This window comes from Mastigoproctus giganteus, chromosome 6, assembly GCF_048544385.1.
Source record: "Mastigoproctus giganteus isolate SK-2022 chromosome 6, ASM4854438v1, whole genome shotgun sequence".
NCBI classification, from domain to species: Eukaryota; Metazoa; Arthropoda; class Arachnida; order Uropygi; family Thelyphonidae; genus Mastigoproctus; species Mastigoproctus giganteus.
In genome coordinates, this window is record NC_143580.1 from 31,790,756 (window position 1) to 31,808,028 (window position 17,273).

At 35.8% G+C, this 17,273-nt stretch overlaps 1 protein-coding gene across 2 annotated transcripts in view; it reads right to left on the minus strand.

Annotated features, from left to right (window-relative positions):
• Nucleotides 1-15,901, minus strand: part of PGS1 (Phosphatidylglycerophosphate synthase 1) — a 73,741-nt gene extending 57,840 nt beyond the window's left edge. For both annotated transcript variants that reach the window (XM_090375052.1, XM_090375051.1), the window contains exon 1: nucleotides 15,706-15,901. In XM_090375052.1, coding sequence (XP_090231178.1) covers nucleotides 15,706-15,722 — 17 coding nt within the window. In that variant the 5' untranslated portion in view covers nucleotides 15,723-15,901. The remainder of the gene's footprint in view (nucleotides 1-15,705) is intronic.
• Between the last annotated feature and the right edge of the window lie 1,372 nt (nucleotides 15,902-17,273).

Sequence of the window (17,273 nt, forward strand, 5' to 3'; positions counted from 1 at the left end):
ATTTATCCCTATTTCGTTACACTTTTTTGGGAGATAAATTGGCACATAAGCCAATGCCTTTTTAGGGGGTGTTCCCTTAAAAAATGATGAATATACAAATATACAATTGAAAAATGTACAGTTCTGAAATTGTACAGGTAATGTTCAACAGGAAAGACATAAATAAATTGGAGTTTTTTGTACATTTCTTTACAGAAGACTTTGAAAAGCATCACTACTTATAATATCATTGTGAACATTTTTATAATTAAATGAGGAGAGAAAAAAAAAATGATGCGATATATGCACAGAAATTTACAAACTATTTGCCAACTGCTTCCTTTAACATTTGTACATTATTTCCATGTTGGTGTTTTTAAAATCCAGGAGTTGAATGGAAAGTAATTTGAATCAGACATCCCTGGTGATGTGTTCATTTAGTAGTTTCTTGAATTGATTTAGTGAAGTGAAGTGACATTTTTGATTTTTGCAGGAAGTTTGTTCCAGGTTTTAGCACCTCTATATTTTATACTTTTCTGACCTATGGCTTTTCTGAAAAGCAGAATCTTCAAGTTGGCTTCGTTTCTTAGATTGTATGATATTTCTTCTTCTTCTATGGTTATGAAAAAGGATCTGAAAAGAGGGGAAAAGTCTGTTGTCTTCATAGCATTGTAAACAAGGATCACCTCGGCTTTCTGCAATAGCTAGTAGATGCTTAGGAGTCTCACTTCTTTGTATCTCAAACTAACCGATGCATTCCAGGAAGACCCAAAATTGAACGAATGCATCGATTGAGAATGGAGCTGATTCTCGCAAAGTTTTCTTGGCTGGTGGTACCCCATGAGATGATTCCATAGGTGAGGTGCAGCTGAATTAAAGAAAGGAATACTAGTCTGAGAAGGGAAGGAGACACCCAGGCAGAGGCCCTGGTTAGTATTCCCACTAGTGACAAAGTTTTCTTTCATAGGGTTATCATTTGTTTTGTCCAACTTAGCTTATCATCTAGCCAGATTCCGAGAAACTTGGTTTCATTCACCCTTTCAAGTTGTTTTTCTTTGTATGTTACATCTAAATCAATATTTAGTGGTTTGTTTTTCGTCCTAAACACCATATATTTTGATTTTTCTGGATTCAGTATAAGCTGATTCTTTTGAAGCCAATTATGCATCACAGAAAGCAAGGCAGAGATTTTGAGTTGAAGCTCATTTGGGGTCTTTATCTGTGATTAGGATGGAAATATCATCGGCATATGCTACTAGGTGAGAAGATGGAAGAAGAGAGAGAAATTCATCGATGTAAAGAACAAATAGGATAGGTCCAAGAAGTGAGCCTTGAGGTACTCCCCTGGAGAAATAACAGATGTCAGAGTATGATTGATTTGTTCTTACAATAAACGGCCGATCGGTAAGGTAGTCTTCAAGAAGAAGGTTAATTTTCCCTCTCAAGCCAAAGTTATTGAGTTTGTTAAGTAGAATAGTATGGTTTATGCAATCAAAAGCTTTAGATAAGTCAAGAAACAGTGCTATAGCATAGTGACCCTTTTCAAGACTATCAGTGATCCTTGAGCAGAAGTCAACAATTACAAGATCAGTGGATCTTTTAGAGCGATAAGCATACTGTTGTTGATGGATGAGTTGATTTTCTACAAGAAAACCATAAGTCTGCTATGAAGAATTTTTTCGAATAATTTTGCAAAAACTGAGAGTACAGCTATTGGGCGAAAATTGTTGATGGAGTTACAACAGTTTCCCTTTGGAACAGGGATGATTATTGCTTTTTTGAATTGAAAAGGGAATTTACCAGATTGAGATTGAATATATACTTTAGTGGTGTAAGAATTGAGCTAAGGACATTTTTCAGCAGAGATGGAGATATTTCATCAAGCCTTTTCTTTCAATTGATTCCTTGCCTCTAAAATCTCTTGATCGGAGAGAGGAGAGAGAAAAAAAGTTTCTGATTGAGTATTTGGCAGATTCTCTCAATTCATTGTCTCTGAAGTTAAGTTCATCTTGAAAGAGGTTATTCACACTTGAAATAAAGTGGTTACAGAAGGCAGTAGCTTTTAGCTTGTCATCTGAAATGAGTACCTCATTTTCAACTACATCTCCAACGTAGCTCCTTGATTTCAGTTTCCTTCCCGGTAATAGTTTATTCAAAACTGTCCATTTTTTTCTTGCTTGTTATGATACCTGTAAGTTGAGAACTATAGTATTTTCTTTTCTCTGACCGAATGCAGTCAGTGACTTTGTTTCTGTATGTTGTGTATTTAATTTTATCTGCCTCGATTCCTGTTGCTCTAGCAATTCTTGCATGGTTGTCTCTTTTCTTTAACATATTACAAATCTTGTTTGAGATGAACGGGCATATTTTCCCTCTTGTCCTGGTGGCCTTTTATTCCCTGGGCTCCTAATATATGACACTTATTTTTCAAAGCTATTTAGGATATGCTTAAAAAAGCAGTTAGTTTCAATTTCAGGATCACTTGCAGCAAGCACTCCATCCCACGTTGACTGCTGCAGGTTGTGACAAAGCTGATTGAGAGAGTCTGGAGTGACAGATTTGAAAGTGTGCATGATCTCTGCTTCATTTATTTCATTTTCGATTACCATTAAGATGGGATGATGATCCGAAATAGTTGTATCAAGTATTGCATACGTGAGAGAACATTCCCCAATTGCGAAGTCAAGAAGGGAATTGTGGGACTCTCCCATTCTAGTCGGGATATCTCCATCAGTAAGAACAGAGAAACCATTTGAAGTAATGACATCTAAGAGATCTTGCACCTGAGAGGAAGAGCTTTGAAGAATGTTAATATTAAAGTCACCAATCAGTAGAAGGCTTAGGGATTTGCTTGTGAAATGAGATAGTGTTGTCAAGAGTTACAAAGAAGCTGTTAACTGAAGCTGAGGGAGGTCGGTATAGACATCTGATCACCAAAGAGCCAATGCGGATAAAAGTGAGTTCACAAGCTTGATCAAGCAGAGTTGAGATAGGAAAGGCAGAGCATCACAGATGGCTATGAACATAAATAGGAACTCCATCACCTTTTGAATCACCTCTGCAACTTTGAAAAAGAAAGTAGTCTGGAATTTGGATTGAAACCTCAGGAGAGAACCAGGTCTCAGTAAAAAACATCAGATCTGGATGCAGATTCCATGATGTCAGTTGAGTGAGGATTTCATCATTATGTTTTATAAGACTGTGGGCATTCATATAGAATACAGTAATTGCATCTTTTGATGCTGCAACAAGGCATAAGTTGTTTGGCTTAATTGTTGGCAAATGACAGGGTAGAAAGATGTTTTCACAAGAGTTAGTGTCATTCATATTCTGGTAGGCTGAAGAGATAGATGAATCATTTGTAGACGTTATTTCCTGTAGAGATTCCTGAATATCTGAAAAACGCACGGATTGTCATTCATGCTCACTTGTTTCAATAGCTCAGTCACTAGCTGGTAACCTAGGGCCAGGAACAGGGGATCGTCCATAGAAAGGCCAAATGATAGTTCCCACAGGCCAACAGTGGTCCTTCAGTAATTCATCAAAGTCTGTTTGCTGGCATTGAATGTAGAAAGAACTGTACGACTCATGTTTAGAAATCATTTTTATTGCCTTTGTTTCTATCTGCAGCTGCGTTCTGATGTGCTGCGCTACTTCTCTATCGCAGAGTTGGGGTTCAAGTCTCGAGACAAAAATACCCTTGGTCGAACTTTTGGTTCTGGGGATTGCTATGATTGTAGAGTTGTGGCTGTTCCCACAACAGGAGGAGGATGTCAACGTCTGCCTGTGTGATTAGAGGCAGATAGATTCCGCTGTCTTCTGATGAGATCTGTCTGCCGGCGAGAGAAAATGACATCTTCTAGGAGTAGATTTGCAGTTCAATTGACATCCTTAGATGTTTTCTGAGACTGACTGGGGACAGGAGCATATACTGGAGGGTATGGAGGTTCCTTTATAATAGATACGTAAGTGGCTTCTGCAACAGGAGCAGGGGTTGGCTGGAAAGTAGAATTTTCCATGGGTTTCGTCCAATTGTACGTAGGACTTAATGATCTGCTAGTTTTTCGAATAAGATCTGTCAAATCCAAAATTTTCTTTAGTAAAATATAATTAAATTCACGCAATTGCGCATTTTCCAATTGATTTTTTTAGTTTCATCAAGAAGAGACCATCATGGATTTGTGAGTGTCCAAGATTTGAAAAATGAGTTTTGTGGTCAGCTCATTTGGAATTTCATCTTGTGAAACTTCTTGGTTAAGGAGGTGAGAGAAGGAACGATTTGTCTGCTCTGATGCCACGTCATCAGGTATGGCCTCGGATAGCCCACTCTGCCGAGTATCCATTGACGACGAGGGACAGTTGAAACACTGAGGTTCACCATTGGGAGGACTTGAGGGATCAGCTGGGCTGGAGCCTAAGTTATTTTCATGTTTTGTCTGCTTTTTCTTTGATTGCCTGTGATTTATACAACAAGGGCCCTTTCACAAGTCGATGGCTGCCTGTGACATCTTTTTCCAGTTCACAGTTGACATATCTATGCATTTGATGCAGTACACAAGACCACATTGCATTGAAGGAAGTCTTTGCATTTCTTTTTGCACAATTGGCAAATAATTTGCACTTGCGGAGCCATTGTAATTAACAATAAGTACACAGAATTTCTTTTGAGATTAAACAATAAAAAAATATACAATATACAAAATATGAATATACAAAGTATGAGATATACAACACAGAATTATTGCTATCTGAAATAATTTTGTACTAAACATATCCGTGAACTTTAGTTAAAATTCTTCAGAATTCATTACAATTCATTCCAAGAGCATATTTTAAAGATATGCTTAGTAAATTCCTAATTTAAGCAACAGACATTCCTAACAACATTCCTAAATTTTAACATTTAATGTGAAGTTTTAGAGAGATCTTCAAGTACCGTGTTAATAGACTAGTAAAGGATAGGGAATGCTTATAAAGCGGTACTCACCTTGAATTAATCTGCGATGGCTTACTTAGGCAGTGTGGTTAATATTTAAGTTGAATTGTTAAATTGAATAAAATTAAAAGGGGGAAGTAGGTAAGTGTTGACTGAGTTAAAATAGGCGCAAGGAAACAGAAGTGTACACATCCAATCCTTGGTTGTCATTGAAGTAAAAGAAGCAAAAGAATAATTAAAAACTACAGAATTTAAGCAACAGTTCTGGATTTCACACCACTGCAGATTAACTAGTAGAGGGTCTTTTGAAAGGCACAGTCCTCTTCGTAAGAACAATGGCAGGTGACCTTGCGTGCTATTATTGCTATTATCGGACAAAAACAGCAGTAGCGGCATGTGATGCAAGAAAGCAAGTGTATGAGCTTATGCAGTAGCAGCCAAAAAAAAAAAAAATCACACCATTCCCTCCAAATGCCTGTCCAGTTCCTCCTTAAATTTATTTAACCTGTCAACTTCCACAACGACAGATGAAAGTTTGTTCCAGCAATTAACCACCCGCTGGCTAAAGGCAAATTTCCGCACATCTATTCTACATCTGTCTTTTCTTAATTTGAATTTATGTCCCCTTAGGTTCGTAATCTGAACAAGTGGAAGGATCAAATAAGAATTCAGCGTGCTCAACCCATTCAAGGCCTTATATACTTCAATCAGATCACCGCGCAGGTGCCTAGTCTCCAGCCACTGCAATTTGCAGAACTTAAGCCTCTCTTGGTAAGAGGATCCCTTCATTCCCCTCACCAATCTTGTTGCCCTTCTCTATACACGCTCAGGTAAATCTACATCCTTCCTAAAATTAGGCCTCCAGACCTGTACACAGTACTCAAGGCATGGCCTGACCATTGTCTTATACAGGACAATCACCTCCTTCTCCCTGCTAGCAAAATTCCTATATATCATTGACCCCATGACCTGCCCTGGCAGTCTGTCTGCATTGCTCAGAAAACTTCATATCTGACTGCACAATTACTCCCAGGTCTTTTTCATTTTCTACCACCTTAAGTGTAGTACCTCACAGTTAGTACGTTTCTCTGGGGTTACTTCTACCCATATGCAGTACTTTGCATTTGTCAAGGTTAAACTTCAGTTGCCACTTCTTAGCCCATCTGCCCAAATTATGTAGATCCTGTTGCAGTAGCACACTGCCAGTACTGTCATTAACAACCCTGCCAACCTTTGTATCATCTGCAAACTTCGACATTAAGCCTGATATACCTTCCTCAATATCATTGATAAATATACAAAACAACAGTGGACCTAACACTGAACCCTGTGGGACTCCACTAATAACATTAGTCCACGAAGAGCAGCACCCATTGATTACCACCCTCTTGTCTTCTCCCACTTAACCATCCTTTTATCCATTGTAGCAACTTACCCTTAATACCATTCTGCTGCAATTTGTACAATAGTCTTCCATGCGCAACAGTGTCAAAAGCTTTCCTGAAATCCAAATATATGATATCAAAATTATTTTTTGCATCCAGTTCCTTTGTAACCACATCATAATATCCTATCAAATTTGCCAGACAAGACTTTCCCTTAACAAACCCATGCTGTGTCTGAATTATTGCTGCAGTCTTGTCTAGATGATCCTGCAATGCATCTTTAACCAGTGACTCCATTATTTTACCCGGAACAGAAGTTAAACTAACTGGTCTGTAATTACTCGTGTCACCCTTCCATCCCCCTTTGTGAATTGGGGATACATTTGCACATCTCCAGTCCGTGGGAACCTCCCCTGAGTCCAAGGATGCTCTCATAATTATGGCTAAAGGTTTGCTTAGTTGCTTTGCCACCTCCTTTAATATAACTGGATAGATCCCATCCACCCCAGGTGCTTTTCTTATGTTTAACTTCAACAATTTCTCCTCCACTTTGCTTTCAGTTATTACAAAATCATTAAGTATCCTGCTACAATTTGATAACCTTGTGCCATTTTCAAACCTCAATAATTCCTAATGTGTGAATGTAGATGCAAAATACTCATTCAGTTTGTTTGCTATCTGAGCAGGATCATCAACAGTCGAACCATCGATGTCCAGTGGACCAATCAGATTCATCCCCTTCCTTTTAGAGTTTATATAAGTAAAGAAATCCTTGCTGTTTTTCTTAACATCTTTTGCCAAGGATTTCTCGTAATCTGCCTTCGCCTGCCTAACCTCCTTTGTGACCTGATTACAGACTAGCTTATATCTGCCATAGGCTTCTGAGTCGCTTGATAATTTATATGCATCCCATGCATTTTTCTTCTCTGTTACAAGTCTCATTAGTTCATTAGATAACCATTTAGGCCTAAACCTTGAACAATATTTCTTAATAGGTATGAAACTTTTAGTAGCAAAGCGACTGACCTTGGTTATACTGCGAGGGAGTAATCCTTTCGTTGATACTTCCCAGATTCTGGGGCGCTTACGGAAATGATCTGAGATGCCTTGTAGAAAGGAAACATAAATTTCATTCGTTATAGCATGAAAAACTATCTTTCCAAAACCTCTTCTTTCTTGATGGATGTGACGAATATAACTCGCTGATTCAGACAGTATAAAAATGTTGGAGTAGATTCATCAGAAACTATTCATTTAGCTCACTTTTGCAGGAACACAAACACAGCACAACCACTAGTGCAATTCTCAACAATATTCTCATCAATCTAACAATTAACATGTTTAATTCCAATACTTTAGCACAATATTTCTGAATGCTTACTATTCCTATTACATAACTTAACTATTATGTTATGGAGTAGTGATTCTAAACTTTCATTTGTTGACTGGTAAAATTCCTTAGTTTTGGGGATCAGCAACACATGACTGTTTGATATTAGCATTAGTAATGGCATATGATACAAGAAAGCAAGCTTATACAGAACCAGCCAAAATATGTATATACTGTAGGACCTCTATATATAACGAAATTGATTGTTCTCTTGAAAAAATTCATTATACAGAAATTTCGTTATAAAGAATTATGACATTTTCAACAATGAAAAATACTGCAAATTCAGAAATATCATAAAAAGTGGGAATGAATAAATTTTCTAACATTTTAAAAATACACATATTAAGAAATTACTACTTACATGATGTCCACAATTTATTAGTACACTTTTAAGAATTGTGTTGAAAAATATTTGGTTATTTTTTGTTGTACACTGGATTCTACTGTATACCATTCATAAAAATGTTCATATTTATTTAAACTTTAAACACTCAGATATATTTCCTGTTACATTTTCTTCCCACTGAATACCTCGATGCAAAGTTTCAAATGCTGCAAACTCTTGTTTGGAAGGTTTAATATTGCCCTCATTTTCATCCAACTCATCATCGACATTGTCATTAGTTCTTGGAGTCACTCGGATATTCAGCTACTATGACAAGTTCTCCACTGATCAAACCTCACTTGGAACTCTTCCCAAGATTGCTCAATGTTCTTCTAGTAGTTCATTAGCATTTAGAAAAACCTGCTTTTGCGAAACAATTCTTAATCATTGTTTCCGTCACATCTTTACTCCACACTTCCTCCAACTCTGATGTGCACATCCACGAATCTATAGGTTGGTTGCTTTCTATTCTCAGTATATTTTTTCAGATACACCTTCGCTAGTGCATTTTGAAATTCTTGATAATCCCTTAGTCCATAGGCTGCAGTTAAGACAAATTATTCGGAAGGAAGAAAACAAGCTTCACACCTGTAAGTTTCGAAATTACTGAGTGAAGGTGGGTAGGGCAGTTGTCGACAATTGACGCGATTTTTCTGTTTTCTTGCATCACATTTCTACCAAAATTTAAAATCCACTGCTCAAAAATTTTGCTTGTCATTCAAGGTTTTTTGTTGTAGTTGTAGTCCAACTCTGACGACTTTACCCCTTTGAAACATTGGGGTTATTTACTTTTGCCTATTACCAAAAGCTTCAGTTTTTCATTACCAGCCATATTTGCAACCAAGAGTGCAATTCTCTCCTTACTATTTTTATCACCTAAACATTTATCAACTTTAAAAGTCAGTCTCTTGTTTGGCAAACATTTAAAAAAGACATGTTTCATCAACGTTGAATGTCTTGAATATAACTCATAGTCCTCCATAATATTTTTCCTAAACTGTTTCTTTCCAATGGGTATAGTCTTCTTCGATTGCAACTCCACTTTCATCAGAAATAACTTTTTTCAAGCAAGCCATGATGCTCTTTAAATTTGTCCAGCCAATCAGAACTTGCTTGGAATGTTTTGTGCCCCCAGTAAAGATGCATACTCCATAGGCGTTTCTTTTATTAATAGCCCTAATATCAGCATGTTTAGGTCTCAAATCAACTTCTTCATCCACTTAAAAACTGCTTCATCTACATCTTCCCAAAGGCATAATTTCCATGCTTCCGACTGGGTCACATTTCCTCAAACAGTTTGAGAATCGAAACAGGGGTTTTCAGAATGGTTGACAAACTAATGGCAAGGACATCAAATTTTAAAAGTGATTTCTTTTTTTTTTTAATACCTCAATCTACACTATTAAGCACGTCCACTTTTCCACAGTACACTCAAGGATTTCCTCTTAGACACTGTAAGGTTACTTGCACAGCAGTTAAAACAAAGCTGAAATTAGGGACCACTTGTATTTACCATGTAAACAGAGACAGGTGAAATTTAGTGAAGGCATAGATGACTCATTTCTTTGAAACAACAGATGAATTTCCGAGATATAGGAAAATTGCACTCTCTTAATTCTCTAATAGGTTGCTTACAGTAAAAAATAGGTTGACCAGAGCCAATGCCCACATCGAGAATATGCCTTAATCTTTGCCAATGACTGTAGACAGCTGACCAGTGGAACTTCTTGGCATAGTATTGTATAAGCTGCATAGGTTTTACTTCTTTTTAGCCATTGCTGACCTACTACTGGGCAAAGTGCCTCTCCCAAACTTTTCCATCTTTTTCTATCCTGTAACATGGTTGGCCAGTTTCCTCCTATGGGATTTTACAGGCACCATTAAATTGTAAAATGTTTTAGCTCTTAATTCGTGGAATTAAGGGCTAAAACATTTTTATTGCCTTAAAATCAGAGGTGCGAACAATGAATACCCAGGTCTCTCGGAATCACTTCATTATATGGAAATTTTCTTCATTATATGGAAACAATTTTCAATGTAATGCACAAGAGGAAATCAAAAAGGTTATCTACATAGAAAATTTCGCTATATGGAAGTTTGTTAGACTGTGTGTGTGTGTGTGTGTGTGTGTGTGTGTGTGTGTGTGTGTGTGTGTGTGTGTGTGTGTGTGTGTGTGTGTGTGTGTGTATGAATCACTGAAATCTACATATATTTCTAAATTTTATATATGTAGATCTATATATTTCTAAATTTTGCAGACTGGCACTATCTGCAGATGAGTTAGAACCACTATTTAAAAAAAAAAGAATTATGCTTTTTTTTAATAAAATTTATAAGTATAGTATTATTATTACCAAGGAAACAAACACAGCACAAAACAACAGTCATTTTCAGTTGTGTAAATTTTATTCTTGCACCTAGCCTAGAAAGGGCCAGCTTTTTTCAACTTAAAATACAAATATTTCAAAATTTTCACTTTCATAACTGCAACAATAATTACAATGTTGAAATATAAATGCGTAAAAACATCGCTTTACCTTCCCATTTCCAGGTTTACTACTACAAATAAACTGCACAGTTGATATAAGCAGATTAAAGACAAACTTTTTTTAAAAAATAAGAGTAACAAGATTTATAACTCAAAGCTGTATCATACCAAGGAGTCTATATTCAGCTCAAAGTGCAGTATGTGTGAAAAGGCATTATAATATATACGCACATAATAAAAACAACACACATGAAGGATAAAATGAAATGAATAATTAAAATAAATAATGCTATTTGTTTCCTAGAGCTCACTGACTCTAGTAATGAAATTTTTATAAAGCATGAACTTTTTTTTTTTTTTTTTTTGGAGGCGGGGGGGGGGGGGGGGTCAAGTGTTCTGTGAGGTTTCTTCCACCTCTTTTTTTCATTTCTTTTACAAACTCCTGAGACTTTACTGGATCTTAAATATCCATGCAAATCATACTGGAAATTAATGTTCAGTGACACAGCTCAGATTTTTCATGTGTTTTGGTGGATTACTCATAGAATTTCTACAAAAACTCCCTTCTCATATACATGTTTATTAGTCTGTCTATTTAGAGGAGAAATCACCCAAGCTTAAAAAAAATGCCAAACTGTTGCACACCTCCAAAATATTCCCATTTGATTACAGTTATGAAAATATGACAAGCACAAATCAAACTGTTATGAATTAATTATGTTCACTGATTTACATTTTAAAAAGACCTATTAGGGTAACGTTTCAGTTCGGAGTAATATGTTGTATTTAAAAAAAATTTTTTTTTTTAGAACCCCACCTCCTTGCCAAACATGAAAGGTATTAGAACCTATAGCAATCAGTACCATGCACGGGTTAACGGTTGAGAAGATGAAAGATACTTGATGACATTAAACTTCTGAAAAAAAAAAAATTTCTGAAAAATGACCTCAAAAATATTGTAAAAAAATTCTTATATGTGGAAGAGCATCAAAATCTTTTCTGAAATCTAGGTATATGATGTTGATATTAATTTTTTTCATCAAGTTCCTTTGTTACTGAGTCACAGTATCCAATTAGGGTATATTCTTCCTTGTGTGTATGCCATATCCAAAAATTTCATTAATTCATGTGTCCCCCTGCCACCTCTTCTGTACTAATAAATCATAATAGCCAAATTAATAAAACAAACTTATTTTCTAAAAGATCTAAACCTCCCAAACATTTCCTCATTCATTTCACAAATATGCATGGTCTTAGTTCCCATCTCAATGACATCCATTTCCACTTACTCTTTTAATGACAGAATCTCAATGATCAGTTGATTCCACCACTGCTCATCTCAGTTGTCCTAATTACTCACAATTCCTTTCGCTCCTTCAAAGGTGGTACTTATGCATATGTCTGCTCTGAACCTCCCTGTCAGAGACTTACTAACTTGGAATCTCCTCTTTTCAATCTTCTCGGGCTTGAATTCTCACTGCTCCATTTTGTCAAATTCATCCGATGACTCTATTGATCTCCCAATTCCCTAATCACTTGGAAATTATTATTATTATTATTATATTTAGCCATATGGTGCAGGAAAGCCTGAAGCTTTTGCTGCACCAGCCAAAAAAAAAAAAAAAAGAAAAAAAAATCTGTTGCCCTGAGAGAGAGAGAGGAACAAGAGTAAAAGTAGAAGGGAATCACCAAGAAAGAGAAGAATGATGACATTAAATCTCAGAACCCTAGGTGTGCCAAGCCCATACTCACCAGATGTGAGCCCCTAGGGTATTGTAATCTTTGACTTTCTCTCTTTGAAGCACAACTTTCTCAAGTCCAACTTTCCTAACAGCAAGGTAATTTTCCTTGGCAATTCCAATGTTCACAACTACAGCTGGATTCAGTTTTCTAGTCATACAAACCTTGCTCATCAAGGTGATGAAGCTTTTGCAATTACTAATAATCTCAAACACAGATTGTTCATTTATCTAGCAGAATACTATATAGTCCTAACCACACAGCCAACATTCTTGATTTTTTTCACAAAAACAACCCCTCCAAGTACACAGTCAACAAAGTGATCCTCTAGGCACCTCTGATCATAACTTGATGATGGTCCCTTCTCCAATGGAGCCTTTCTCTTATGGCCATTCTCAGCCTCATGTTGTGTGGTATTATTCTTGTAGGGATGAAATCCTTTACATCTCTTGGCATTAGCACATCACAATTACTGCTTCCTCTGCATCTAAAAAACTGGGTTTTCTCTTTTACTCTCAGTATTACTTTTTTTTTTTTTTCTAAACAGCTACTCACTGTGTATAAATCTCAAATCTGCCTACCATGAAATATTATTCCCACATCTAGGTCATTGCTCCCATAACCTCTCTATCTTCTAGACTCCATTCAACAGAGAACAGTTAGGATAATTAATGACATCTATTACAAATTCTCTCCATTCTCTGTCTCATATATGTTGTTTCTGCTGTATATCTTTACTGTAATTAATTTTTTTTTTCCTTTGTTAGTTGTTGGTTCATCGGCTTCTGTGGCCATAATGTACTTCCCAAGGTTTTTGCACTAATCTCATCCAAGCCAGAGGCTTGGATGCGATTAGTGAAAAATTCGGGTTCGAATCCCGTGACCTTTGGGTTGCGGGATTCGAACCCGTGACCTATGGGTTGCCAGACAGACACTTTACCCACCCGGCTAGCCCGGTCAGCTGTATTTACTACAACAGGCACTGGTCATCTGAATTAGCTTCTATAATTCCCTTTTCTCTTCCAAAACAATCTGAACATATGCCACAACCAGTCAACATCCCTTTACTGTCCAACTTCAAACTCAAAAAACCAACTTTTCTTCTTCCTCATTTATACCTTCGACTTCTGTATTTTGGAACAATCTCCTCCCTACACATATTTCCTAAGCATTACAAACCACAAAAATTCAATTTTTTGTCAACACATTTTCTTTTGTCTTCTCAACCTACAACCCAAGCACTGTACTCAGTACTATAAGTTCTAATACCTATCTTGTTTGGGGTTTTCATAAGAAAGAAAAAAAAAATCAGACAGGTCAGAGAAGATAGTCCCTTAACAAATCGATCTATGACTGCAGTATAAATGCATTCCTGTCTATATGGTTGTCCATCACTTCTTTAACCAGTGTCAAGGATACTAGCACACCTTCAATCCACAAGAACCTTTCTTGAATCCAAGAATTCACTCATAATTATGGATAAAGGTAAATTACCTCTTTGCTGCCTCCCTTAACTGAATAGATCCATCCCAGGTGTCTTTTCTACATTTAGCTTCAACAATTTATGTTCCATTATCTGCCTCAGTTAGCTCCCTGTTACAATTTGATACACTCATGACATCCCCAACCCTAAAAAATTCCTCACGTGTGAATGTAGATCCAAAATACCTATTCAGTTTGTCAACAACTTAAGCAGGATCATCAACAGTTAAAAGATTGACATCAAATGGACAAATGTAATTCAACCCCTTCCTTCTATTGTTAATATAAGTAAAAAAGTCTTTACTACTTTCTTTGCATTCTCTGCCAGAAACTTCTCGTGATCTGCCTTAGCTTGTCTAACCACCTTTGTGGCTTGATTACAGAACTTTATATTGATGATAGGCTTCTGTATCATCTGATAATTTATATGCACCCCACAAATTTTGTTTCTCTGCCACAAGTCTCATCAGTTCATCTGATATCCATTTAAATCTAAGCCTTGAACAGCATCTCTTAGTTGGCCTAGTTGCTTCTACAATTACTTCCCATTTAAAATGTGCTGTTAATAACATAATAGTTGGTCCCACTGCATAAAATTTAAAAACCATCTCAGACCACTAGTCGCCTTTTCAAATAAAATACCATTCCAATACAATAAAATAAGCTAAAAATTAATTTTTTTTAATAATAAGAGAAATCTGACATATAATACACATCTCGATAATGCCCTTTAAGGAGTGCAGCCAATGAAGGGTTAAATTTTCTCATGCAAATTACAAACTTGAAAGATTTTATTTTGTATACACAACTGGGCCATATATGTTGGGTATGAATACCCTCCATATTGATCTACAAGTTTCAGTACACTGCATAAATTTCTAATTATAGGCAGAAACCAGGGAGAGCATTTATTCTGTTCTCCTCCAAACAAACACACAAGTTCTAATATGGGGCAAAATGTTCCCAGCTTTTGTTATTCAATTAGTTAATTGATAACTTACTAGTGTCTGAACATAACATTCTTACTTTATAGTTTGTCCATGCGTACTTGAAAAGTAAACACTTCTACCAAAATCATGACAGCATTATACATTGCTTCTATTTCCAAAGATTTTTAAATTTTTAAAATTAAAATTTTTAAAAGCGTCATGAAAGTTGTTTTTAATGACTTTTCCCCTTCTTATTGAGATAAATTAGATTTGGTGCGGTTTGCAAGTTGAATGAAATCATACTGTACACAGAGGCGTGATAACAAAATTTTAACAAACCATTCGGGCGAACCGGCTCCAAAGAGAATTAGGAGATGATATTTCCTGTATAAAGCGTACAGCCTCATACAGAATATTACGCACAACTGAGAGCTACCAGTTACCCTGTTATGTACTTTTAATGCTGAACCAACCAGCATAGCGACCATCATAGCGATAAGAAAATAAACAAATAAAAAAATTAACTTGCCTTGGGTCGGGTAAAATAATTTTGCATTTTTCAGTTTCTATTCCATCACATTAGAAATTTATCCTAAACATCACTGAAGTGACCATATTCGGATTCTTCTAAAATAGCGCCTTCTTCCGTTAGCTATACACATGATTTACTGGTTTACATAATATCAGCAAATACCGGTGATAAAATAAATTTTGGTGCATGTGCAATAATTAACTAAATTTTAAGTAGTGAATTTACATTTTTATCAAAATGGATTACTCTGGAAGGTAAAATTTGCGCTGTTGATAAAAACGACTGTCAATATTTAAATATTAATAGATAACTAACCGTTCTTAATAACTTCTATATAAAATTAATTTATCACATATCACGGGCTACTCAATTCCTACACAATTAACGATTTACGTAAAAACGAATACTTTTAACAACTTATAGCTGAAACAAACGACAAGTAAACATTACACCTACCTTAATAAAATAGCCATAGTCGCAACGCTTTCAAATGTGGTCCATAATCAACTACATTAATTCTATGATGTAATGTGTCTTTAATATCTAATTAGTAAAATACACTATTTCATATCTCAAGCACAATAGCGAACGCGAATATTCAAATTTATGTCATTTCAATAAAACGCGCTACACCCACGAATTCCATGCTTTGTGTTCCATTTACAGCACTTTATTCATTTCTCATCATCACGCCTACACGTTATAATATTGGGCTTTATTTGGGCGATAATGTTAATAGCTTCTATGGTTACTAATATTGTTTCAGTATTTGAACGGGATGCATTTAACGTACTAAACTTTATAGTATATGTAATCAGTTTATGGCAAGCACAGGGAATGGGTCGTCTCGAGGGTGAAAGGGGTACACTGCACCCGGGCGTCAACGTTCGAGGGGTACCTGAAACTTACATACACATATGAAGAAAATTTTAAAGGGGGCGTCAAATTCCAATTGGCACCCAGACGCCAAATACCCTAGGATATTAAATTTCATAATTCAAAAAATGTTTGTCTTGTATGTATTTTTCTGCATTAACAATAATTTGATAATAATTCATAACATCTTAATAAAAATTGACAAAAGTTGTCCCACAACCATACGAAAAAATAACGAATAATAATCCAGTAACACAAAAGTATTGGTGGATTGGTTGCAAAATTTTTAACATTAGCAGCCAACTGACGAATAGCTACGTAGCTACGGTCTTTGGGGCGGATCCTTCTGGTGCCACTCCCTAAATTTAAAAAAAAAAAAAAAATTTAAAAAAAAAAAATCACAGAAAACTAAGAAACGTTAACAATTCAGTGAATAAAGTACAGCATATTTACATAGCATTTAATATAATAACAAAAAGGGATACAAAATGTGAAAATAACAGAAAGGATTTATAGTTTCCATTTTTGTGTCCTTAATTTCGGCAAATTTATCTATAACCTCATCAAAATTAATTTTACTGCCATATTCATTTTCAACAGATAGTATAACTAGATTTGATAAACTAATCAGACCCATTTATGAGGGCAAGTAATTTTTAATTAATTTTAATTTGGAAACGCTTCTTTCGCAAGAAGCTATAGATACACATACTGTTAAAAAGAACCTTAAACATAATAAAAAAATTTGGTAGAGATTTCAAAAATTCCCACTTTATAATAAAGTCTACAAACTCCAAAGCTGTCTGCTGTTTTGCTTCGTGAACAGTAATTTTTGTGTAAGTCGGCCAATTTCAATACAATTTCTTCATGATGAAATTCATCGACAATTTCGATCAGTTTTGAAATATGCATTTCATATTCTTCTTTCTTCGCAACAACCAAATTATACGGTTGAATAATGGCAAACAGTAAAAGAATTTGGACCATCGCTTTCGAAGGAACCTCCAATTCTCGACTAAACCTATCCAGGCATTCATAAACCGCTCTTTTTAGTTCTTCTTAGGACGGTCCAGCATCCATCATTTCGCCATGGCATTTTTTTTTTTTTTTTTATCATTATTCTTCCTATTGAAATGCCCATTTCCTCA